Source organism: Hyla sarda, chromosome 6, assembly GCF_029499605.1.
Source record: "Hyla sarda isolate aHylSar1 chromosome 6, aHylSar1.hap1, whole genome shotgun sequence".
Classification (NCBI taxonomy): Eukaryota; Metazoa; Chordata; class Amphibia; order Anura; family Hylidae; genus Hyla; species Hyla sarda.
Window position 1 is genome coordinate 74488836 of NC_079194.1, and position 26608 is coordinate 74515443.

The 26608-nt window shown below is 42.4% G+C and overlaps 1 protein-coding gene across 6 annotated transcripts in view; it reads left to right on the forward strand.

Annotated features, from left to right (window-relative positions):
- LOC130275779 (inter-alpha-trypsin inhibitor heavy chain H3-like) overlaps positions 1-26608 on the forward strand; it is a 136538-nt gene that overhangs the window by 70892 nt on the left and 39038 nt on the right. For all 6 annotated transcript variants that reach the window (XM_056524168.1, XM_056524170.1, XM_056524169.1 and 3 more), the window contains 5 exons: positions 1407-1592; positions 10848-10987; positions 12805-12965; positions 20177-20215; positions 23744-23776. In XM_056524168.1, the coding sequence (XP_056380143.1) occupies positions 1407-1592; positions 10848-10987; positions 12805-12965; positions 20177-20215; positions 23744-23776 (559 nt within the window). The remainder of the gene's footprint in view (positions 1-1406; positions 1593-10847; positions 10988-12804; positions 12966-20176; positions 20216-23743; positions 23777-26608) is intronic.

The following is a 26608-nucleotide window of genomic DNA, read 5'->3' on the forward strand; positions in this document are numbered from 1 at the left end:
GGGTGGAAACATCATGCTTCGGGGCTGTTTTTCAGCAAAGGGACCAGGACGACTGATCCGTGTAAAGGAAAGAATGAATGGGGCCATGTATCGTAAGATTTTGAGTGAAAACCTCCTTCGATCAGCAAGGGCATTGAAGATGAAACATGGCTGTATCCCAAACACACTGCCCGGGCAATGAAGGAGTGGCTTCATAAGAAGCATTTCAAGGTCCTGGAGTGATCACCAGATCTCAACCCCATAGAAAACCTTTGGAGGGAGTTGAAAGTCTGTGTTGCCCAGCGACAGCCCCAAAACATCACTGCTCTAGATGAGATCTGTATGGAGGAATGGGCCAAAATATCAGCAACAGTGTGTGAAAACCTTGTGAAGACTTACAGAAAACTTGAGACAGACAATTGAGACAGACAATGTGATTTAATGGATTTTTTTTCTCATTATGTCTCTCATAATTGAGGTAACATATGATGAAAATTACAGGCCTCTCATCTTTTTAAGTGGGAGAACTTGCACAATTGGTGGCTGACTAAATATTTTTTTCCCCACTCTAAGAGTTAATATAATGTATTTTCTATGCATTGTGGCCTTAAGAAATCAATTGTTGCTAAAGACCTTTGTTGTTAGGGGAGTATGCAGTGGTGAACAGGTGACTTAGCTTACCAATGGGATCTCTCTAAACGGTCCCCTTATATAGTGAGGTCAGGGTTCAGTTCACTCTCTTGTAGCTGAGGTACAGTGAAGAGAAGTCTGAGGAGTTTGTCTGGTGTTCCTGAAGGAGGCCTGAGGCCTAGTCCAACAAACACACATCTACTGTAAGTTAACCCCTGCACCGTGGGTGAAAGCAAAGCCTGATGATAGGAACTAAAAGTATTGGGGATTCTGCTAAAGTCCAGTCCAAGTAATCAGTCAAGTCAGTCTATCAATTACTAAATTTAAGCGCGACTGCATCAGTCAATAATCACTGCAGATTAGACACTTCACGCTACTATCATTAATGTTGCTCAGCAAGTACAGTCTCTCAGAAAGCACTCAGATAAATCCAAAATATTCTTCAAATTATGATGGAAAAAAACTGCGTCAGTCACCATCAGGATGTTCACAACGTATTTCTTTAAAAAGAAACACACAAAAAAAAAAAAATACATGACCACAAATATGGACACACAAGACCCTGTTTGTCTGTATCTGTGAATTTCCTGAAACCCTGATACTTTAATGGTGGAATCTGATTTGGTCTTCTGGATACAAGTGTTCCTGTCAGTAAGCTAAATACTGTTGCATGCTGTTGCTGTTGCATATTAGAATGTCTCTTCACAAAAGTACAGTATACAAAATGTCCTGATCCTTGTATTCTTTTTTCCTTTTGTTTATCTATTACAATTTCCCATTTTATTTTTCCACTTTAGGGCTTTTATAATGAAATTGCAAATCCAACACTGATTAACATAGAAATGCAGTATCCTGAGAATGCTGTATCTGACCTCACTCAGAACAACTTCAAGCATTACTATGAAGGGGGTGAAATTGTTGTTGCCGGACGTTTAACAGATAATGACTTGAACTCATTTATTGTGGATGTAAAGGCAGATGGGGTAAGTACAGATTGTGTGTTGTATTACTGTATTACATATTACTTTATGACATATGGTTGAACAGTCTGAGTACTAACACAATGGAGTTTAACAAATCAAGCATTAAAGAAATGGTATTCTGTGGTTCTGAAATCTACACTACATTTTACGCCAGCTTTGTAGCATAAATTGTGATAAACCAGGCGTTGCAGGAGGCCATGTCTTTTTTCACACTCACTTTATGCCATGCTCTGCCCAGTGAATGGAAAACTGAGCTTATTATTGTAGAAGGCCACTACATGTATTTATGGTAAAGTAGAAATAAAGGAAAAAAGGCAGGAGGACGGCGCCTCATGTAATTCTGTGGATAAGGGTGTGTTAGAAAGCAGTGTAGGTTGGTCTCTCACCTTCTAACCCCCTTGGGTGCATGCGTATCACCCCAATATAGGGGTACTGTAGAGGCATGGATCTGCAGCCCGTCTGTGCCAAAGATGGTATCCTTGGCAGAAACCTGTCAGAAGAATTGAAGAAATGAAGAAGAAGGCAATGGATGGCGCTGAATCCGTGATGGTCACATACAGAACTCAAATTTCAGATGTAATAGTACAGCATCAATCCTTTTTATTGATACTTAAATAAAACAATACAATGGCAATAACGCATTTCGAGGGTAAAATCCCTCTGCCTCGGAATGGCATACATAAAGTGCAGCATGGTCTCTCTTATATACACTAACAAAATGGCTCCTACCAATTAGTGGGTGGAGTTACAAAAAGGTCACATGTTTTGGAAAGGTCAGGGGGAGGATATAGAAACAGAATAAAACATCCATAAAAATGTATATAACAAACAATAAACGGAAATAAAACTACACATGCAGTTTCTGTATATAAGTTAAACATGCTTAAACATACAGTCTCTTTTAAAGGGGTACTCCTGCCCTAATACATCTTATCCCCCATCCAAAAGATAGGGGATAAGATGCCTGAACGCGGGGGGTCCCGCCGCTGGGGACCCCCGCAATCTGTCATTCAGCACCAACCTTTGTGAGCTCTCCGCAGCGCTGGAGGCTCCGAGTGTGCAGCGTGACGACCACGGGGCCGGAGTATTGCGACATCACGCCCTGCCCCCTCAATGCAAGTCTATGGGAGGGTGTGTGACTCTGCACACTTGGAGCCTCAAGCGATGCGGAGAGCTGAATGACAGATTGCGGGGGATAGGGGATAAGATGTATTAGGGCTGGAGTACCCCTTTAAATGCTGTAATCACATGCTGTCGGGTGACACATGAACTGGAAGAGCTTAGTGAAAGAGTCATGTGACTGATACAAATGTAAACAAAGAGTCATGTGGCTACTATAAGTAGTAGCCTCAGTTTGGTGTTCATTCATAGTTACATGTAAACAAGGACAATAGAAAGGTGAGGGAGCTTGTAGATCGCTATAGGGAAAAAGACAATACTTTAGCCCAATTCCGCGCTTTCATAGTAGGAAAGTAACCACAGTTTGTACTTTTACTAGATCCCTAATATAAGAAGGGAAGTGCTGCAGCACAGATCAGTGTTGTCATACAATATAAAGGTTATATACCATAGCCTGAAACATACAATAACAATGGTGTACATTTTAGGACATCATCAGTCGTCAGCCGTACCTCCGTCCTCCGTCAGGCAAAACAGTTTTCCGCCTCCTCTCTCAGACCAATCTCCGTCAGGCGTCAACTGCAACTCCCTCCTCCCTCCTTTGTCATCCTAAAGTCTCTCATCCGAAACTCCGTCATCCCTCAGACGAAAAACCTTCCTGCCATGTAGCAGAGCCGAGTCAGTGTCGGCTCTCTGCTATACGGGTTCTGCTGTACATGCTATTCAATGTCGACTTTGCTATACAGTGCTGTGCAGCGTCCGCTCTGCTATGCGGCAGGAAGTTGCGTCTGAGGGAGAATCGTCTGAGGCATGACGGCGTTTTGGATGAGAGACTTTCGGATGAGGGAGTTGTGGCTGAAGGATGACGGCGATTGGTGTGAGGAAGGAGGCGGGACGCCGTTAAGGTGAGCAAGGACGCGTTGCTATGTCCGGGGTCACGTGCTCGCGTCCAGACCAATAGCAAGCAGGAGGCATGTCTTGGTTTGTATCAATAAATGACTGGTATCGTAGTGCTTGTTGTATATATAACGGAGGAGAGTGAAGCTGGCGCATGGGATATTATGCAGCTAAAGATTCGCTGGAAAGTGGGAGAGTGAATAAAGATAAATAGAGTGTGGAATTGTATTATAACTGGAGGTATCGAGAATGGATGGGACTGTGCCGATGTATATATAGGCATAGGGAATATGGTGATGGTAATACCACAGGGATATAAAAGGAATGTACTGATAACACGGAGGTAATATAGAGAAATATAGTTACAATTGGAGCATGCAATAGAAGCATTAAAGGGGTTATCCAGGATTTTTTTTTTTTATATATATCAACTGGCTCCAGAAAGTTAAACAGATTTGTAAATTACGGTACTTCTATTAAAAAATCTTAATCCTTTCAGTACTTATGAGCTTCTGAAGTTAAGGTTGTTCTTTTCTGTCTAAGTGCTCTCTGATGACACGTGTCTCGGGAACCGCCCAGTTTAGAAGAGGTTTGCTATGGGGATTTGTTTCTAAACTGGGTGGTTCCTGAGACAGGTGTCATCAGAGAGGACTTAGACAGAAAAGAACTACCTTAACTTCAGAAGCTCATAAGTACTGAAAGGATTAAGATTTTTTAATAGAAGTAATTTACAAATCTCTAGGAAACAAAAGAGGAAGAAATATGTGCAGCTCACAATTATATCACCAACCGAGGACAAATGGGTAATGCACCTATACCTATGGTGCCAATAATAAATATTAGAAAAAGAGACAAAAATACCCAGACCTCAAGGAAGGTAAACTATATGAATCAATTGAAGGAAACAAGGATCGTCCTTCAATTATAATAGGATATACAGATTTGATAAAAAATTGATATAAAATATAAAATATTCCACCTCACAAGGGGCCCCTTGTGAGAGGAGTAGACAATGACCTAAAATAGACTATCACTGGTAACTAATTAATATCACAGAATGCACTATTAAACTGGAACAGTTATAGACAAATTGCACTGCAATAGTGAAGGCAAAATATACTGATATGGACTGAAAGAGTTAAAGACCCTTGAATTGCCGGAAAGTCTCTTAGAAAACAGTCCTTTTCACTGGAGAGATGATAATGTAATATTGTAACAAGTTCCTCTTAATGGATGGCAATGAAATAATGTTTGGTGTGTTATACTGAGGAAGTATTAAAGTTCCCAGTTGCTAGTTTCACTGTATCACTGTGTCAGGACAGATAACAGGCAGCTTGGTGGTAGATTACCGGTCCTGAGAGCAGAAGACTCCCGCGGCGCATGACGTCAGTGCGCCGCACCGTGCATAGCAACGTCGCAGGGGACGCACGCCGGAGGCCTGCAGCAGCGCGGACCCGACCCAGGTAATTATGCCACCGGGTATGGGGGGAGGCAACGGGGCAGCGGCGCCGGCAATGGGTGCCGCTGCCCCTTTTCTCCCCCTGGCTGTCGGCACCGCTTCTCTCCCCCTGGCTATCGGCGCCGGCAATGGGGCGCCGGTACCGATAGTCAGGGGGACAGAACGGGCAGCGGCGCCGATAGCCAGGGGGAGAGAAGGGCTCTAGACGCCAGGAAAGGCAGGGGGAGAGAAGCGGGCAGCGACGGCCTCTCTCCCCCTGCCTTTCCTGGGGGTGTATCGGGGTATACACGCGCACACACGCACCCTCATTTTACCTTGGATATTTGGGTAAAAAACTTATCCTTGGTAAAATGAGGGTGCGTGTTATAGGTCGGTGCGTGGTATACCCCGATAAATACGGTAGTTTACCTTCCTTTAGGTCTGGGTATTTTTGTCTCTTTTTCTAATAATTTACAAATCTGTTTAACTTTCTGGAGCCAGTTGATATATATATATATATATATATATATATATATATATATATATATATAAAAAGTTTTTTTCCTGGATATCCCCTTTAAATTGTGGGAAATACAATGCAATATGGTCATAATGGGGAAAGGAACATTAAAACCAGAAATATAATTATAATTTTATAAGTATAGTTATATACATAGGTGTATATATGCAGAAATTAACTATATAAGGATAAATAGGAATTATATGTATATATAAAATGACAAGTTTTGTTACATGAACTGATGCATATGTATGCAGAAATACATAAAAGGTCCAATTATGTTAGACACGATTCAGAAGGCAGTCAGAAGCGGCACTGTTAGCAATCTACTCAGCAGCCAACAAACCTATGGACCAAGGATCCACGCTGTAGGTAACCAGGATATCGACCAGCGGCAGTGCCAGGATAATATGAACAGACATCCATCATGAACTATACTAGAGAAGACAAAAGGATATCCTGCACTCACTGCAGCAATTAGGGTCCAACAGCTCCTCTCCTGGGCTTCCAGTGGACAGGGCTGACAGGGCAGGCATGGGGCGCTCAGAGGCGTCTGCCAGCGGTTTCATGTAGCGTCGTATGCTTCCGGATGGAAGTCATACGCTAAGCCGCCGGCAGTTGCCTCTAAGCGCACCACGCCAGCCCTGTCAGCACCATCTGCTGGAAGCCCAGGAGAGGAGCCGTTGGACCCTAATTGCTGCGGTGAGTGCAGGATATCCTTTTGTCTTCTCTAGTACAGCCAATTATGTTAGAGACAGATTGGCAAGTATTGTGTTATTCGTTCATGCCAGTAGGAACTAATGTTTTAAGTTTGTGAATCCAGAAATTCTGATGTCTTCGTAGTGTCCCAGAGCATTGATTTGTGGTTTTTGGAATATGCTCAGTGGGTGTCAATGTGAAATCGGAGAATCTGCTTTTGTGGCTAATGGCGGCATGGCGAGAAACACATTGCAAATTGAATCCTTTGAGCACATTTGCTCTATGTTTATTCGGCCTACACCAAAGAGGTTGGATAGTGCAGTCTATATATTGAAGTCCACAGGTGCATTCTAGTAGATCTATCATAAAGTATGTGCCACAATTGAGGAAGGATTTCATTTGGAATGTTTCCCCAGAAATATTGCACTTAAATTTTTTGCAACCATGAGAGATGGATAAACAGCATTTGCATTGTATACTGCTGCATTTGAAACTTCCAATCACTGGAAGGAAGGTTTTTGTACTGGTGGTTGTTAGAGGTTTAAGTCTGCTGGGGACTAGATGATTTTTTAGGGAGCGACCCTTTCTGAGAGTGATTTGAGGTTTAGTATGAAGGATATCCTTCAAGAATGGATCCAGACGGAGGGTTTGCCATTGTTTTTGGATGATGGCTCTGATAGCTTTATTGTCAGCAGTGTAATATGGAGGTTCTTTCACAGGGTCAGTTGTAGCAGGTTTAGGTAGTAGATAGCTTTTTTGATCCAGATTGTTGGCTTTTGAAAGCTGCTTTGAATGAGTGGTTTTGGGTATCCCTTAGCCAAAAATCTGTTTTTCAGAATTTGGCTCTGGTTCTGGAAATCCTCCTGTTGCATGCAATTTCTACGTATCCTTTTGAATTGACCGAATGGAACGTTAATTAACCATTTGTTATAGTGTGAGCTTTCAAAGTCTAGGTAGCTATTGCTGTCTACGGTTTTAAAGAATTTTCTGGTATTGATTTCATGGTAAGAGTTATGGAATACTAAAAGATCTAGGAATTCTGCGTTATTATCAGCGGTATTGTGTGTGAATTCTAGTTCCCAGGTATTTTGGTTGATGGTGTCCACAAAACTCTTTAGGTTGTTACGATTCCCATTCCATATTATGAATATATCATCTATATACCTCCTATATGTTACACAATGGTGGAACAGTGGATTGTAGCAGATGTATAGATGTTCATAAAGACCCATAAAAAGATTTTCTAGGCACGAAACACGTTCTGATGGCGGTAACGCGTTGCTAGATGTACATCTGGCCATTATATGCGAAGTAGTTATGTTTAAGTATGAAATGTATCCCTTCAAGTATGAAGTTACGCTGGGCGGGTGGCAAGCGTAACGCTGGGCGGGTGGCAAGTCAGGAAACACCAACCTCTCCAAAAACCCTGTCCCCCATCAAACAGAGTGTTTTGGAGAAGTAGCTCTCCTTCTGCCCTACCAGCAGATCCAACAGATTCAACTTGTTCCTGGATCTAAATGCATATGTCTGGAAGCTCACACTAAAACGCCACTTCAATTTACAATCACCCATAATACTACAACCTCTCACAAAAATAATGGAGAAAATCAGATAACTTTATATCCACCACCAATTGAAACAGGACTCAAATCTAAATCTACTTATTACCCCACACACCACCAAGGGGGCTTACTAGAAACATTTTCAGCAGGAGTTTCCCAAGATTTTGAAACTTTGTGTACACAGAAAAGTACTTACACTAAAAACTCAAATCAACTTTGCAGAAAAAAGCCATTAAAGATCTTGCCAATGACACACAACTCGTCATTAAGTCAGCTGATAAAGGGAGGTGGGGGGGAGATCGTGATCCTGGACTGAGCAGACTACATTATGGAAGCACTGAGGCTACTCTCCGACACTACATTCTATGACGCTTTATCCTACAACCCCCCCAAAAAATACCAAACTGATCCCCATACTCTGCTGGAAAAGAACCAGGAAATTCAAATACATATTTGTGACAGAACCCGACACACCTCTATTTTACTATCTATCAAAAGTATCTAAAAACACCAAGAATCCTCCAGGAAGGCCCATCATCCTGGAATTAATTCAATCACCTCCATCCTATCCCAGTACATTGACATTCTTCTGCATAAATACGTACGCCAATTACCTTCATATACCAAAGACACACCAGATTTCATCAATTCCATTCTCCAAATACCCTGGGAGGATAACTACTGTTTTTTAACCATGGATGTAACCCGCCCAGTGTAACTTCATACTTGATGGGATACATATCATACTTAAACATAACTACTTCAAATTTAAAGGAGAACTCCAGAATATAAAAATTGTCCCCCATACTGCCGGCAGTAAAAAAATAAAGATGTGTATACCTTCCTCCGCTCCCCCGGGGCCTCCGGTAACCGTTTCCGGTCTCCGCAGCGATCCTCTTCCTATTTGCCGGTGGTCGGAGAGTTATACTGCACTCAGCCAATCACCGGCCGCAGTGAAGTCCCGGCTCGGCCGGCGATAGGCTGAGCAGCAGTGTGACGTTTTCGGCAGCAGGTTCCGGTGTAGTGAAGGATTTTGTGTCCTGAAGCGTTCTCACACTGCCGCACAGCCTATCGCCGGCCGAGTCGGGACTTCACTGCGGCTGGTGATTGGCTGAGCGCAGTTTGACTCTCCGACCACCGGCAACCAGGAAGAGGATCATGGCGGAGACTGGAGCTGGTTACCGGAGGCCCCGGGGGAGCGGAGGAAGGTATGTAAATCTTCATTTTTTTTACTGCCGGCAGTATGGGGGACAATTTTTATATTCTGGAGTTCTCCTTTATTGGCCAGATGTACATCCAGCATCGCGGAACCACCATCGGGACGCATTTGGCGCCTAGCTTTGCGAATCCTTTTGAACATCTGTACATCTACTCCAATCCACTGTTCCTCCTGTTCCCCCACTGTGTAACATATAGGAGGTATATAGATGATATATTCATCATATGGAATGGGAACCATGACGAGGTGTTCATCTAGGAATGCTTGGACCTGACACCCATAATGTGGTACTGCACCATCTTGCTGGAAAAACTCAGGGAACGTGCCAGGTCTGAGCATTCCTAGATGAACAATTTCCTGGAAAGTGGATTGGTCGTCGTAGGCCAGTTGAATGGCCCCCAAGGTCTCCTGATCTGACCCCCTTAGACTTTTATCTTTGGGGTCATCTGAAGGCAATTGTCTATGCTGTGAAGATACGAGATGTGCAGCACCTGGAACTACGGATACTGGAAGCCTGTGCTAGCATTTCTCCTGCGGTGTTGCTATCAGTGTGTGAAGAGTGGGAGAAGAGGGTTGCATTGACAATCCAACACAATGGGCAGCACATTGAACACATTTTATAAGTGGTCAGAAACTTGTAAATAACTCATGAAAGAATAAAGTTATATTAAAACCAAGCACATCATTGTTTTTGTTGTGAAATTCCCAATAAGTTTGATGTGTCACATGACCCTCTTCCTATTGAAAAAACTAAAAAATGGCCTACTTCAAAATGGCTGCCATGGTCACCACCCATCTTGAAAAGTTTCTCCCCTCACATATACTAATGTGCCACAAACAGGAAGTTAATATCACCAACCATTCCCATTTTATTAAGGTGTATCCATATAAATGGCCCACCCTGTATATGTGAATCAATATATCATTTATTTGGTATGGTTTTTTTTTTCTGACAAGCAGAGAGCTTCAAAATTAGAAAAATGCAACATTTTCAAATTTTTCATGAAATTTTGGAATTTTTCACCAAGAAATGATGCAAGTATCAACGAAAATTTACCACTATGTCACGAAAAAACTATCTCGGAATCAAATTCATAAGTAAAAGCATCCCAGAGTTATTAATGCTTAAAGTGACAGTGGTCAGATGTGCAAAAAATGCTCTGGTCCTTAAGGTGAAAATGGGATTGGTCCTTAAGGGGTTAAAGGGAAATGTACAGGCTGTTCACCTGCACTTAACCCAATACACTGGGATATACTGCCAGTGAACAGCAATAAAACAAGGGGTCACTTACATATATTGGTCCAGTAGATTAAAAGTTCTGGTTCCTTGAATCCTTATTGCTACAGCACTGCTGTGTGAAAAGGAGGCACAGGCAACGCTCCCGTGTAGGCTCTGACGTCATTAGGACCATAAATACTCATCCCCAACATTAGGATAGAGGTTAAGTGTATGATCTCAGGGGGTAAGAGTGCTGGGACTCCTGTGATCTCAAAAATGGCACTCGTGAAGCCTCTGTATTAAAATATGGAGTGCTGAAGGTAAGCAAGTTGACTATCTTTAGCAAATTGCGCAGAAATGCGCATACTCAATCACCACTCAATTCAGAGGTGAGCTTCAGGAGTTTTGTTCTAGAGATTGCTGGAATGTCCAAGCAGTCGGAGGTGCCCCGCCACTCCCCTCCCCCTTCCATGATCATACCTAGTTATTTCTGAATATTTAGGATAACATGCCAACCTTCGTTTCCTATTAACTGTGATGAAAAATCCATTTTGTACATGTGCATTGTCATATTTTGAATAGGCTGATAAACCCATAAAATACACAGAAAATATTCCACTTCAAAGTGAGGGTGATGTGAGCAAAAAGCAGGAATACATCTTTGGCGACTTTACAGAAAGACTCTGGGCATATCTGACTATACAGCAGCTGTTGGAGAAAAGGTACGTGTATTGATCTAGAAGTGCACTTCTTATTTTTCAAATCTAGCAATTCATTGCATTTAAAAAGTTATTTTATTTGAAAAGTTATGCTAGAGTGGAAATACAATAAAAGAGGAAGTCATTTTGCAGATCCAGAGAGTGGGGCCAATAGTAGTCATATGAGGCTTTACTGGCAAAATAGCATCAAGGGCAAACTCACTGAAGAAAAGCTGTTCACCAAAGAATAACTGCAAAAAGCTTTGACTTTGAACAGATTGACAGCTATCTAGCATTTCTGAATATCTAGTACTCCCAAAGTCTTCTTAAAAAAAAAAAAAAAAAAAAAAAAATGAATACCCAAATGAGACCTACTACGGTAGATTCCTAAAGAAGTGTAACAGGGGGATTGTGCCGCTCGACTAGGTAGAAAATTACATAACCAAGGTTAACTGTATAGCACCTAATACCCAAGGTGTTTGGCCAAAAACATGAAGTGTGAAAAAATAAGGTAACAGTCCTCAAGTGATCTAGTGAGAAGGGGGGAGAGGGGAAATAGGAAGAGGAATTAATCAGATAATAGAGGTGAACAAAAAAGAGAGATTAGACCATAGAGTAAAAAATATATGAATTTAATGAAGAAATTACCGGTAGATAAAATACAAAAAGGGTAGATTTGAGCTGGAGGGGGGTAACGCAGGGCCCTTGCGATTCCCCTCCAAAAATGAAAAATAAGATACAATAAATAGGATAAATTCAATATAAATAAAATAAATAAATAAATAAATTAAATGTGCAAAAAATATGTCAAAAATAAAAATAAAATGTAAGTTCTGAATCCCCAGATGGTGCATATAATGTCCTATAGATCAAAGTTCAGAAATACTGTTCCAAAACGTATGTTACATGTACGATAAATAAGTGCAGAAGGTATGTATCCTGTAAAAGAAAGGCACAGCAATATGGTGTATCAATATGTACAGTCCTGTAGGTAAAAAGATATTCTGCAGGTTCCTGTTATGCAGTTTTGTCCATAGGGTCCTGTGAAGCTGAGCAGCAATCTGGTGCGACGTCTTTTTTGCTTGCACTGCTGCCAGCACTTCCACTTCCAGTCTCACCCAGCGAGCGCACAGGAGCAGGAGCGTGTTCGCAGTGGTGAGTGGGTTCGGCGTCCTCGTTGGTCCGGCTCCGATCCTGTGTGAGGCAGAGTGGTGCTGAGCGCGCTCAGGAGAAAAAAAAAGCGCTAAGTTTGAATGCTGGCCAGTGATGTCAGTCTCTGTGTTGATAGATAGTCCGTATCAGGCTCTAAAGGGCAGTTGGCGATCTATAGTATAATCCTGGGGATTCAGGTAAAACACTAGGGCTAGACGTGTTTCAGGAGACTATTCCTTTCTTCAGGAGTACCCCCTCTAGCTCACATCTACCCTTTTTGTATTTTATCTAATTTCTTCATTAAATTCATGTATTTTTACTCTATGGCCTAATCTCTCTTTTTTCTTCACCTCTATTATCTGATTCCTTCCTCTTCCTATTTCCTCTCTCCCACCTCCTCTCCCCCCCAGTCCCTCCCTCTCACTAGATCACTTGAGGACTGTTACCTTATTTTTTTCAGATTCCTAAAGAAATCAGTAGTGTACAATAAAAATGTGGCAAAGACTTTTGAAAAATGAAAGAAGCAATCTAATTGGTTGTTATAGCAAACTGCACCACTCTTCCTCAGGTTTTAATAAATCTCCCCCATAGTGTTTTTTTTATACTATGTAATAGCATGCATACTATAGTATGGTATATGGTAAGTAACATAATAACATATTTCCACATGTTGGTTTTCCAAATTTAAGGCTTTATGCAGATTCAGCAGAAAAGGCCAATCTAACAGCGCAAGCTCTTGATCTGTCCTTGAAGTTTAAGTTTGTAACTCCTTTAACATCAATGGTTGTTACAAAGCCAGAGGAAAAAGAGAAGGAAGAAGAAACATTAATTGCTGATAAACTTGTGGAAGGTAAGAACATTTCTTTAATTTATCAGCAGAAAAAAATTTGTAAATAACATGATGCAGTAGAATCTCCCAATAGCGGACACTCATGGGGAATAAAAAAGTGTCCACTATTGAGAGATGTCCCCTATTGGAAAAAAAAGGCTAAAAAATGTTCCTAAATTACGGAATACTGTCCTGTAATCACCTATAAAACACAATAAGAAGCAATGTTACAGTAGAATCTCCCAGCATCATTGAATCTCCCCTTATTCCTCCTCCATATAATTTCCTCCCCACTTATACCCTTTATTACCCCCTGTGTAAATTCATCACCCCTGTGAAAATTCATTATAAAATGGCACAGGGGATAAAGGGGGAATGAAATCGCATGGGGGGTGGTGGTGGAAAAGAGGGGGTGATGAATTTCCTGAGGGTAATAAAGGGGGAATGAAATAGCACAGGGGTGGATCAAGAGGAAATGATGTGACACGGGGTAATAAATGGGGGATGATTTGGCGCAAGGGGTATAAAGTGGCACAGGGACCAGGGAAGAGGGGGGTGAATAATGTGGTTGGCGGACATACAAAAGCAGGAAACCACTGTTTAAACAGCATTGCAGCAGTGGCCTGGGCCCCTTACCGGGGTATTGGCTGTACCCCCTGATGGCTGTCCTGTCTACAAGGTAGCGCTGGCACATAAGCCTGGTTGTCCCCTATTGGGAGTGTTTTGTCCCCGATTACACCCTATTGGGTGTGTCTGCATCCGCTATTGGAAATTACCTCTATTCGGAGGGTGAAAATACATTAAGTCTTATGGGACTCTGCTGGGGAATTAAAAACTGTCTGCTATTGGGAGGTGTCCACTGAGGGAGATTTTACTGTATCTGGACCATTCCTTAACCTGTCATCGCTTTCAAGCTCCTGAACAGGTCATTCGGATGGGTTCCAGATGGCTTCTGCTGGCCCAACCGGCCTATGCCCAAACAGGCAGAAATTTATAAACCAAGGCTGGTGGGGTGGAGAAAAGACATCAGGACCGCCCTGATAAACTCATAGTTTGGGCAGCATGAAAAAGATGACCCCTTCCCTTTAAGGACCAAGTCTTTTTTTGCCTTAGGAACCAAGACAACTTTTTTGTTTTTGCCTCCTCGCATCCTGACAGCCATAGGCTTCATAGCTTTTTGAGGTCTAGTTTTTTTTAATTTAAATATATGGCAGGCTTTCATTCACATGAAGATTTTAGTATTAGGAAATGCATAAAATGATTGTTTCCCTCCCTTTTTAAAAATAATATGAATGAAGAGCATAATTTTATTGTACAGCTTAAGATAAGTATGGAAATATATAGATAGACAGTTAGATAGATATATATTTATGTATTTTACATTTTTACGATCCAGTTTATAAAATTGTTTTGGAAAAAAAGCATTTTTCACAATTTTGCATAAAGGCAACATTTTTTGATAATTTATTTTCTTGGTACATGATGTTAAGAAATTAACTAAAAGTCTGCCTCAGGGACATTTAGTCATTTCCTTAAAGTGTACCTGTGGTCAACAAAAACTTTTTATATAATGTAGATAATACCATTATATGTATATTTGTATTATACATTGGTTAAAAAATGTTGTATATTTTTGGGTGAAAAATTGCTGTCCCTGAAGCTATTGTCTGTGTGTCTCTATGAGGAGTCCAAATACAGTGACCCTTCGACTTATGATGGCCTCGACATATGATCATTTCAACATATGATGGCCTCTCAGAGCCCATCGTATGTTGAAGGCAGCCTCGACATATGATGCTGCTGTGTGTAGGGGCCATCATACAAACAGCTATCTGACAACTTCAGCAACTGACAGATAGTTGTTTAATGTGCCCCGTTCTGCCTCCTGTTACTCACATGCTGTCCTGCTAACTCATACAGGCTTCCACTGTGAGCTCTGTGTAAGCCCCGCCCCCCCAGTGCAGCCATAGCCAATAACATGCAGCATCTTGCTGCAGGCATCCAATGAGCTGCTGGCTGCCCTCCCCTTCCTTTCCTATAGAGCTGTAGTCGGCAGGATCGTAATGGAGGACATTCTGTCCCCCCTGAAGGTATTTAAATAACTGTACAGTACTGTATGCGATGTCACACATCACATACAATACATAGACACACTATACACCCCATACATCAATCTTTCCCTATCAGTGTGCCTCCAGCTGTTGCAAAACTATAACTCCCAGCATGCCCAGACAGTCAATGGCTGTACATGCATGCTGGGAGTTTTAGTTGTGCAACAGCTGGAGGCACCCTGGTTTGTTAAACACTCCCCATACACTCCACAAACAATTGTCATCCCAGAACCAATTAGCAGTTTCCCATAGAGATATGTATTCAACATACAATGGTTCCGAGGCCCCAGAACCAATTACCATTTTTACATAGACATATGTACTCGACATATGATGGTTTCAACATATGATGGTTCTCCTGGAACCAATTAATATCATATGTTGAGGGACCACTGTACAGGAAATGAGGGCAGGACAGGCAGGGCTCATTGCAGACTCCTAGTTTGTTAATCATCCTGATGTATGAGCCAGGAGCATGTTATAGAGCCTCAGTCAGGGCCGCCATCAGGGGGGTACAAGCCATACACTTGTATGGGGCCCAGAGCTTTAGGGGGCCCGGCTGTCCCTGGACCTTTTTTTTTTTTTTTTGGTTGTTGGTCAGTCAAGTCAGTGAGTGGGCCTGCCACCACTCCTGACTGATAACTTACAGTAATCATGGTCACGCTGGCGCTGCCGCGACAATGCTGCTTCCATGCAGCAGGGATACCTCCGGGGCCGGCCTGTCTCTTTAAATTTGCAGTGGCCGGTGGGAGGTTATACTTACTCCCACGCAGCCGCTGAGCATAGATACAGCCTCAGCCTCACAGTAGCGCTGTGGCGGAGGCTGAGCACAGGAGAGTATCTCTGCTGCCTGCCGACTGAGAAAGTCAGGTGCGCCGCAGCTCCGCTCCGCTGGCTAAGGTGAGTGTTGGTAGTTCGAATTTAGCACTAGAGTAGCGCCGGCACCATAAGTGTATATAAAATATAATATATATAATGATCATTTGGGGCTGGGGGGGCCCGGAGGCGAGCAATCGCAGAACTATATAATGCAGGTGGCAGGCAGCTGAGCTGGGGCCTGCTGCCTGGGGAAAAGATTTGATGAGGACTTGGAGGCATTCAGGCAGCATAAACTATATGGGGCAACAATTAGCAGCAAAAACGGGTGTACAACAACTATATTGTTGTACGCCCCTTTTTGCTGCTAATTGTTGCCCCCATATAGTTTATGCCTGAATGCCTCCTCTTCATATCTTTTGCCCAGGCAGCAGGCCCCAGGTCAGCTGCCTGCCACCTGCGTTATATAGTTCTGCGACTGCTCGCTTCCGGGCCCCCCCAGCCCCAAATGATCATTATATATATTTTTTATATACATTGATGGTGCTGGCGCTGCTCTAGTGCTTATTTTCCAACAGCACGCAAGAGACATTCAGGCATAAACTATATGGGGGGAAAACTATTAGCAAACAGGGTCCTATAACAACTATATGGGCTGGGGCACAACTTCCACTGTATAGTTGTTGTAGGCCCCTTTTTGCTGCAAATTGCTGCCCCCATATAGTTTATGCCTGAATGCCTCCTGGCAGCGGTGTGAAATAAGCACTAGAGCGGCGCCGGCACCATAAATGTATATAAAAAATATATATAATGATAATTTGGGCTGGGGGGGGGGGGGGGGCGGAGGCAAGCAGTCGCAGAACTATATAATGCAGGTGGCAGGCAGCTGAGCTGGGGCGTGCTGCCTGGGCAAAAGATATGAAGAGGAGGCATTCAGGCATAAACTATATGGGGGCAACAATTAGCAGCAATAAGGGGCGTACAACAAATATATAGTGGAAGTTGTGCCCCGGCCCATATGGTTGTTGTAAGCCCCTCTTTGCTAATAGTTTTCCCCCCATATAGTTGGAGGCCTCTCTAAAAGGGGAACTATGGGGAAAACTATTAACAGAGGGGCCTACCCAAACTATATGGAGCCCCCTATATAGTTTGGGTAGGCCACTCTGTTCATAGTTGCTGCTTCCATATAGTTTGGGTAGGCCCCTCTGTTAAAGGAGTAGTCTGGTGAAAAATAAGGATAGGGGATAAGTGGGATAAGTTATAGATCGCAGGGGGGTCCAAGCGCTGGGCCCCCCGTGATCTCCTGTACGGGGCCCCAGAGCCCGCGGGAAGGAGGCGTGTTGACCACCGCACAAAGTGGCGACTGACACCCCCCCTCAATACAACTCTATGGCAGAGCCGGAGCGCTGCTTTCGGCAATCTCCGGCTCTGCCATAGAATTGTATTGAGAGGGCATGTCGGATGCTGCTTCATGCGGTGGTCGATACACTCCCTTCCCTCGGGCTGCCAGGGCCCCGTACAGAAGACCGCGGGGGGCCCCAGCGGTCAGACACCCCCCCTCCCGATCTGAAATTTATCCCCTATCCTAAGGATAGGATATAAGTTTTTCAGCACTGGACTACCCCTTTAACCCCTTAGGGACTCAGCCTATTTTCACCTTAAGGACTAATTTTCGTTTTTGCATTTTTGCTTTTTCCTCCTTCCCTTCTAAAAATCATAACTCTTTCAATTTTGCACCTACAGACCCATATAAGGGCTTGTTTTTTGCATCACCAATTGTACTTTGCAATGATATCACTTATTTTATAATATAACCTGCAGCGAAACAAAAATAAATTATTTGTGGGGTGAAAAAATGGGAAAAGGGGTACTCCAGTGGAAAACTTTTTTTTATTTATTTTTTATTAAATGGTTTGTAAATTACTTCTATTAAAAAATCTTAATCCTTCCAGTACATATCAGCTGCTGAATACTACAGGGGAAACTCTTTTCTTTTTGGAACACAGAGCTCTCTGCTGACATCACGAGCACAGTGCTCTCTGCTGACATCTCTGTCCATTCTAAGAACTGTCCAGAGAAGGAGAAAATCCCCCATAGCAAACATATGCTGCTCTGGACAGTTCCTAAAATGGACAGAGATGTCAGCAGAGAGCACTGTGCTCATGATGTCAGCAGAGAGCTCTGTGTTCCAAAAAGTATTTAGCAGCTAATAAGTACTGGAAGGATTAAGATTTTTTTTTAATAGAATTAATTTACAAATCTGTTTAACTTTCTGACACCAGTTGATTTAAAAAAAAAAAAAAGTTTTCCACCGGAGTGCCCTTTAAAGGTTTAACCCCCGTAAATGTACATCCTGGTGTGGCGGTACCTTGCGCACCAGGGCGTACATTTATGTCCTGTACATGACCGCGTGCATCGCAGCGATGCTTGGGTCATGTGGGGCAGGTCCTGGCTGCTGATAGCAGCCTGGGACCTGCCGGTAATGGCCGACATCTGCGATCGTGCGGATTTCTGCCATTAACCCCTCAGATGCTGTGATCAATACAGATCATGGCATCTGTGGCAGCGCGGCTATATTTTATGCTGATCTGATCGCAAGCAGAAGGGCCGCGGGGATCAGATTAGAAATCATGGTGGACAGAGGTCCCCTCACCTGCCTTCACCGCCTTCTTCTGCTCTGGTCTGAGATCGAGCAGACCAAAGCAGAAGATAGCCAGTAGCATTGATCAGTGCTATGCCCTATGCATAGCATTGAACAGTATTAGCAATCAAATGATTCCTATAAATAGTCCCTTATGGGGACATAAAAAGTGTAAAAAAAAGTTTTAAAAAATTTTAAAATGTGAAATGTCCCTTTTCCCCATTTTACCCCCAAAAAGTGTAAAAAAAACAATTAATAAACATATTTGGTATCGCCGCATGCGTAAATGTCCGAACTATTAAAATATAATGTTAATGATCCCGTACGGTGAACGGTGTGAACGTAAAAAAATAAAATAAAATAAAATCCAAAATTGCAGCTTTTTTGTCATATTTGTAAAAGTTTTAGATGAACAAATGTTGAATCATTAAAAAGTACAAATCACGGTGCAAAAAATTTGCCCTCATATCGCCGCTTATACGGAAAAATGAAAAAGTTATAGGTCGTCAAAATAGAGGGATTTTAAACGTACTAATTTGGTTAAAAAGTTTGCGATTTTTTTAAGTGCAACAGTTATAGAAAAGTATGTAATCATGGGTATCATTTTAATTTTATTGACCCACAGAATAAAGAACACATGTCATTTCTACCTTAAATTGTACGGTGTGAAAACGAAACCTTCCAAAATTAGCAAAATTGCGGTTTTCTTTTTAATTTCTCTACACAAATAGTATTTTTTGGGTTGTGCAATACATTTTATGGTAAAATGAGTGATGTCATTACAATGGACAAGCGAGGAGGAAAAAATGAAAATGCAAAAATAAAATTGGCCTGGTCCTTAAGGTGAAAATGGGCTTGGTCCTTAAAGGGGTACTCAGCATTTGCAACAAACTATTCTGAACGCTGCAGCCGGTGCCGGGTGCTCGTGATGTCATAGCCCCGTCCCCTCGTGACGTCACAGCCCGCCCCCTCAATGCAAGTCTATGGGAGGGGGCATGATGGCTGTCACGCCCCCTCCCATAGACTTGCATTGAGGGGGCAGGACGTGACATTGTGAGGGGGTGGGGCTATGACATCAGGAGCACCTGGCGATGGAACAGTTTGTTGCAAATGCTGAGCAACGGAGTACCCTTTTAAGTGGTTAAATGGCCATAAGGGCTGAATGGGGCTTGTCAATCACAGCTGTCTTTTGGTGAGAGATTGTGGCCCATGTCATTACCATCACAATACAGGAAAGGGACCCTTTTTGATGTACATGTACTTGATTATGTGTAAATGAGTCAATGACGCAGGCTGTTTTGGCCTTCTTATGCACATTTTTTTTTTTTTTTTAAACCTGGCATGTCATTTTATGTGAGAATACATTTTTAATGGTTGATGCAGTTTTTACAAAATTTTGTTAGATACGTTTTGTTTTCATTTATGACAAAACTCCAAAATTTACCAAAAATTTTGGAAAATTGAGTTTTCGGAATGTTCAGTTCCCAGATTTTCTCCCTTAGATTTCTGCCGGCAAATCCTATACTATATTTATATATGATAGCGTAAATCACATGTGTGAACAGAGCCTGACAGCTTATACTGTTATACTCGTATACTAAAGGTTGAGCAGCTTTGCACAGTCTTTCTACGTAATCTAAACCTTTACATTTGGATATTTACAGGACAAGACCAAACTGATCCGTTTGCTGCGACAGCGCGATGTAAGTTTTAATTTGCTTTCAGATTTCAGTGAAGCTTTATTCTATAACCAGTCAAGGTTTAAAGGGGTATTCCGCCCCTAGACATTTTATCCCCTATCCAAAGGATAGGGGATAAGATGTCAGATCGCCGCGGTCCCGCTGCTGGGGACCCCCGGAATCCCCGCTGCGGCACCGCGCTATCATTACAGCACAGAGCGAGTTCGCTCGTTGCGTAATGACGGGCGATACAGGGAACGGAGCCGCGTGACGTCATGGCGCCGCCCCTCGTGACATCACGGCCCGTCCCCTTAATGCAAGTCTATGGGAGGGGGCGTGACGACCGCCACGCCCCCTCCCATAGACTTGTATTGAAAGGGGCGGGCCTTGACATCACGAGGGGCGGAGCCGTGACGTAACAATGCTCCGGCCCCTGTACCGCCCATCATTACATGCAGAGCGAACTCGCTCTGTGCTGTAATGATAGCGCGGTGCCGCAGCGGGGATCCCGGGGGTCCCCAGCAGCGGGACCGCGGCGATCTGACATCTTATCCCCTATCCTTTGGATAGGGGATAAAATGTCTAGGGGCGGAATACCCCTTTAAAAGAAAATAAATGAGAGCTAAAAGATCAGGTCATGCTTTTAAAAAAACACATTACAAAGTATGGTAATACAATAATGTAATGCAATATTTTACTGTCACTGACGGATTACACAGACAGGATTCTATTCTAATACAACAACCAGAGTTATGACCAGTAGTCATGTCCCTATAGGTAGCACTAGTGGAAGAATACAATATGTTCATATATAAGTTGGGTCTAGGATGAGGACTCTCAGGAAAGGACAAGAGGAAGGCTGTCCAGAGTGCTAACTGTTTTGTAATATGCTATTATTTTGGAAACATTTTAAAGCCAATATTTTTTGAATTTTTTTCCACTTGGTTTTTTTTCTGGTAGTTTTTGGAATACTGCCACTGCAGTTTTTGAGCCAAAGCCAGAAGTGTATTCATAAGGAATAGGACATATAAAGGAAGGACTTCTACTTCTCCTCCCTTATGGATCCCTTATGGCTCAAAAACTGCCACAAAAAAAAAAAAAAAGTGGAAACTTGGCCTTACACAGGTAATAACTTGAGAACTAATTAAAGGGGTTATCCAGGAAAAAAACTTTTTTTTAAATATCAACTGGCTCCAGAAGGTTAAACAGATCTGTAAATTACTTCTATTAAAAAATCTTAACCCTTTCAGTACTTATGAGCTTCTGAAGTTGAGCTGTTGATGAACACCTGTCTCGGAAACCATCCAGTTTAGAAGAGGCTTGCTATGGGGATTTGCTTCTAAACTGGGCGGTTCCTGAGACACATGTCATCAGAGAGCACTTGGACAGAAAAGAACAACTCAACTTCAGAAGCTCATAAGTACTGAAAGGATTAAGATTTTTTAATAGAAGTAATTTACAAATCTGTTTAACTTTCTGGAGCCAGTTGATATATATAAAAAAAACGTTTTTTCCTGGATAACCCCTTTAAAAGCTGGCAACCAATCCAACCAGTATTTGGACCAGGGGCAGACACAGACTTCAGAGGGTCCCTGTACTAAGAATGTGCCTGGGCCTACCCATAATCTAACAACACCCCCACCCTGGTGCAGATTGACTATATGAAGTCCCTGCATCACGTCATCCTGTGTCAAGTCTTGTAGGGAGAAGGCCTGAAGTGCCTGCAACCTACAATAGTATTCAACAATCATAGGGACCATAGGGTTGGATCATAAGTGGGTACTGTTACTAGCTGCTATATTTCTGCTATAAAATCTGCAGCAGAAAATTCCCCCCAAATCAGTTGCAGATTTTCCACTACAGATTTAAATGCAAATAAATAAATGAAAAAATTATGGCCCAGATTAAACAATACATCTGAGACAAAAACTGGAATGATCTGCCCATATCAACCAATCACAGCTCAGCTTTAATAGCATAACAAGCCCTGGTAAAATGAAAGCTGAGCTATAGGCAAATCATACCAGTTTTTGTATTGGACTCATTAATAAATCTGGTCCATGTCTTAAAATATCAGCAACCGTCTGCATCGGCAATATGTCCGCCCTTGGTTTCATCCCCTAGGTTCTCATTTGCGTCAAAGTTTTCATTTGAAGCCTTTGTTGCAGACTCCATTCAGGAGGAGTAAATGAAGGTAGATGGTCCATTCCATGACAGACACCAACAGATCTCAACATTAACATTAACCCTTAACTTTATTGGAGTCAATTGGGTTTCCGTCGTCTTCTGTATATCTTTTTTTGATTTTCTAATTGGACAGAAATATACTGCATGCAGCAATTTTTCGTCCCGATATTTAAAGCAATCTGTGGGGGAGGCCCTGGACTGGCGCAGACACAGATGTGAACAAAGCCTTAAAAGGGGCATTCCACCGCTAGACATCTTATTCCCTAGCTGGGGATCTCAGCTGCGGCCCCCCAGACATCCGGTGCACGGAGCAAACATCGATCCGTACCAGATGACTGGTGATGCGGGGCAGAGGCTCGTGACGTCATGGCCAGGCCCCGCTTGTGACATCACAGCCACACCCCCTCAATGTAAATCTATGGGAGGGGGCGTGACATCCGCCACGCCCCCTCCCATAGATTTACATTGAGGGTGTGTGGCCGTGGCATCACGAGCGGGGCCTGGACGTGATGTCACGAGCCTCCGGCGCTGCACCCGTCACTCTAAACAAACGCCGGGTGCAGCAGGGAGATTGCGGGGTCCCCAGCGGCGGGCCCTCCCGATCAGACATCTTATCCCCTATCCAAAGGATAGGGGATAAGATGTCTAGGGGCCAAGTACCCCTTTAATAACTAAGCTTTTAATGATGTGTGGCCCTACCATTTTAAAATATTTTTAAAGCAATGTATTTTTTTCTTGTTGTGTTTTCATTCAGGATTAATTATAGGAACAGTAAAAAACTAATTCTTTACATTTCTTAAATATTTAATCCTGCAAATTCACACTAAAAGAAAGTATTAACATGGGTTCACAATTAGGTTTTTGCACTTTCATATATAATACATATATTCTCATGTGCTCAGTAGGATTATAGTTTGGATGGTTCAGTGGGGTTTGTATTTTTTTTCTTTTTGTGTTTATTACATTTTCTTACATATGTCCCCAAACAGGTCTAAAACTTGTAGCTATGCAGCACCAGTTTCTAGTATGACAGAATCCACTTGTTACTAACATAAAAGGCACCCCATTTATAACTTGTGGGTCTTGTGGCTGGTGGCTGGGAAACCTAAAGAAAAGCTAGTACCGGAGGGGCCTTAGGGTGCATTCCCACGTGGCGTATTTTGCTGTGTATTTGCTGCTGCGTATTTTCCTACCCATTGACTTCAACAAGGGAAAATAAAATACGCAGCAGCAAATACGCAGCAAATATGCCGTGTGGGAACGTACCCTTAAAGTAAATGAATGGTAGCTGTTAAAAAGTTTCTTAGATGTTTATTTACTTCATGTATACCTTCATTTCTTTAACGTTATTCTATTTTTTAACAGTGCAAACTTCTTCATATATTGCACCAGCGCAAAGTAAGATACTTTTTATATTTAAGAAATGTTAATAAAGATGACATTCCAGTTGTACAGGGTTTTCAGATAGTATATAATTGTCAACAACTTCTTATGTATATAAACTGGTTCTTTTTTATAATCTTACTTCTATGATGACAATGTCATGACAACTTCTAATTTCTGTTAACTACAGTCCTGTCATGGAGAGATTTTATAGATTACAATAATCAATTGGTTAAAGGGGTTGTCCAGGCATAAAGTATTTTTTAAAGGAAAACTGTCAGCCTGTTTACCCACACTAAACCCAATACACTGGGTTATAGTGTGGGTGAACAGGAGTCCAATGAGGGTTCACTTACTTAAATATGTCCAGTAGGTCCTGAGATATGTACCCCCAGAAGATCCCCTGCTAAATTCAGTGAATTTTTCGCCAGGTAAATTTGCATATTCGTTGTCTGTTACTCCACTTGACTAGGATATGGAGTCACAGACAATGAATATGTAAATTGAGCTGTGAAGCCCCGCCTCTGCACGCGTTTCACTGAATTTAACAGAGGATCTTCTGAGGGACATATCGCAAGATCTACTGGACGTATTTAAGTAAGTGACCCCTCGTTGCACTCCTGTTCACCCACACTATATTGTTTTAGTGTGGGTGACCAGGCTGACAGTTTTCCTTTAATATCTGGTCAGGGAGGGTGCCGCCAGCATAATGGATCTTGGCTCCCAACTGTCCAGGTCCTCCGAGTTCAGAGCCGTAATGTGGCTGAGGTTGGAGAAAGTTACAGATTAGATAAGGGGGCATGTAACGGTATGTCCTCAAACCTGGAAGTGCCGAAAAGCAGGTAGTGGAGCTTTGTAACACCGACGGCGGTGCGAGTGTGGGTCCAGATTTAAAAAAAACAACAAACTTTATGTTGCGACAAACCCTTAATTTTTCTTAAAATGCTGTCACTTAACCCCTTAAGGACCGGGGTTTTTTCCGTTTTTGCATTTTCGTTTTTTGCTCCTTGCCTTTAAAAAATCATAACTCTTTCAATTTTGCACCTAAAAATCCATATGATGGCTTATTTTTTGCGCCACCAATTCTACTTTGTAATGACGTCAGTCATTTTGCCCAAAAATCTACGGTGAAACGGGAAAAAAAATCATTGTGCGACAAAATTGAAAAAAAACCCGCTGTTTTGTAACTTTTGGGGGCTTCCGTTTCTACGTAGTAAATTTTTCTGTAAAAATGACACCTGATATTTATTCTGTAGGTCCATACGATTAAAATGATACCCTACTTATATAGGTTTGATTTTGTCGGACTTCTGGAAAAAATCATAACTACATGCAGGAAAATTAATACGTTTAAAATTGTCATCTTCTGACCCCTATAACTTTTTTATTTTTCCGTGTATGGGGCGGTATGAGGGCTCATTTTTTGCGCCGTGATCTAAAGTTTTTAACGGTACCATTTTTGCATTGATAGGACTTATTGATCACCAAAAATTCACTATTTTGGACTTTGGAATTTTTTTGCGCGCACGCCATTGACCGAGCGGTTTAATTAATGATATATTTTTATAATTCGGACATTTCCGCACGCGGTGATACCACATATGTTTATTTTTATTTTTATTTACACTGTGTTTTTTTTTTTATTGGAAAAGGGGGGTGATTCAAACTTTTAATAGGGGAGGAGTTAAATGATCTTTATTCACTTTTTTTTCCCACTTTTTTTTTGCAGTGTTATAGGTCCCATAGGGACCTATAACACTGCACACACTGATCTTCTATGCTGATCACTGGTTTCTCATAAGAAACCAGTGATCAACGATTCTGCCGCATGACTGCTCAGGCCTGGATCTCAGGCACTGAGCAGTCATTCGGCGATCGGACAGCGAGGAGGCAGGTAGGGGCTCTCCCACTGTCCTGTCAGCTGTTCGGGATGCCGCGATTAGCCGCGGCTATCCCGAACAGCCCGACTGAGCTAGTCGGGAACTTTCACTTTAACTTTTAGCCGCGCGGCTCAGCTCTGAGCGCGCGGCTAAAGGGTTAATAGCGCTCGGCGCCGCGATCGGCGCTGCGCGCTATTAAAGGCAGGTCCCGGCTTCACTATGATGCCGGGCCGCCGTGATATAACGCGGGGTTACTGTGTAACCCCGCGTTATATCAGAAGAGCAGGACCAAGGACGTACCGGTACGTCCTTGGTCCTTACGGGGTTAAAAAGTACCTGTCACCAAATAAACTTTTCTAAACTAACTCAGGCTATGTTCCCTAATTACTTCTAACACTCCTCCCACTCAGAGGCGGCTCTAGACTTTGTGAGGCCTTAGGTGAAACTCGAACACGAGGCCCCTTATTTTCTTTACATGGGGATCCAATTAGCTGTAAGATGGTTGCACAGCACTAAGTGGCAACAGAGCAGATATAAGATCAAGGGCATAACTAGTGTCCTGTTGGCCCCATGGCAAATTCTGTCCAGCACACCAAGACCACAATCACCAATATTACCAGTATGCAAGGAGGAATATTATCACCACACATATTACCATCATACTGTTACTGACCAAATCCTGTATACTGAGACCAATATTACCAATAATACCAGTATACAATGAGGAATATTATCACTATACATACTACCATCATAGTGTTACTTACCAAATCCTTCATACTGAAACCAATTTTACCAATGATACCGGTATACAAAAAATAAATATCCCCATACATATCACCATTATACTGTAACTGTATACTGAGACCATGAGATCAATATTATGAATAATACCAGTACAAAAAAAGTTAGCTCCTTCTGACAAAATGAATTATGTGCACAGGCACACACTGCTAGTTGAGTGTGT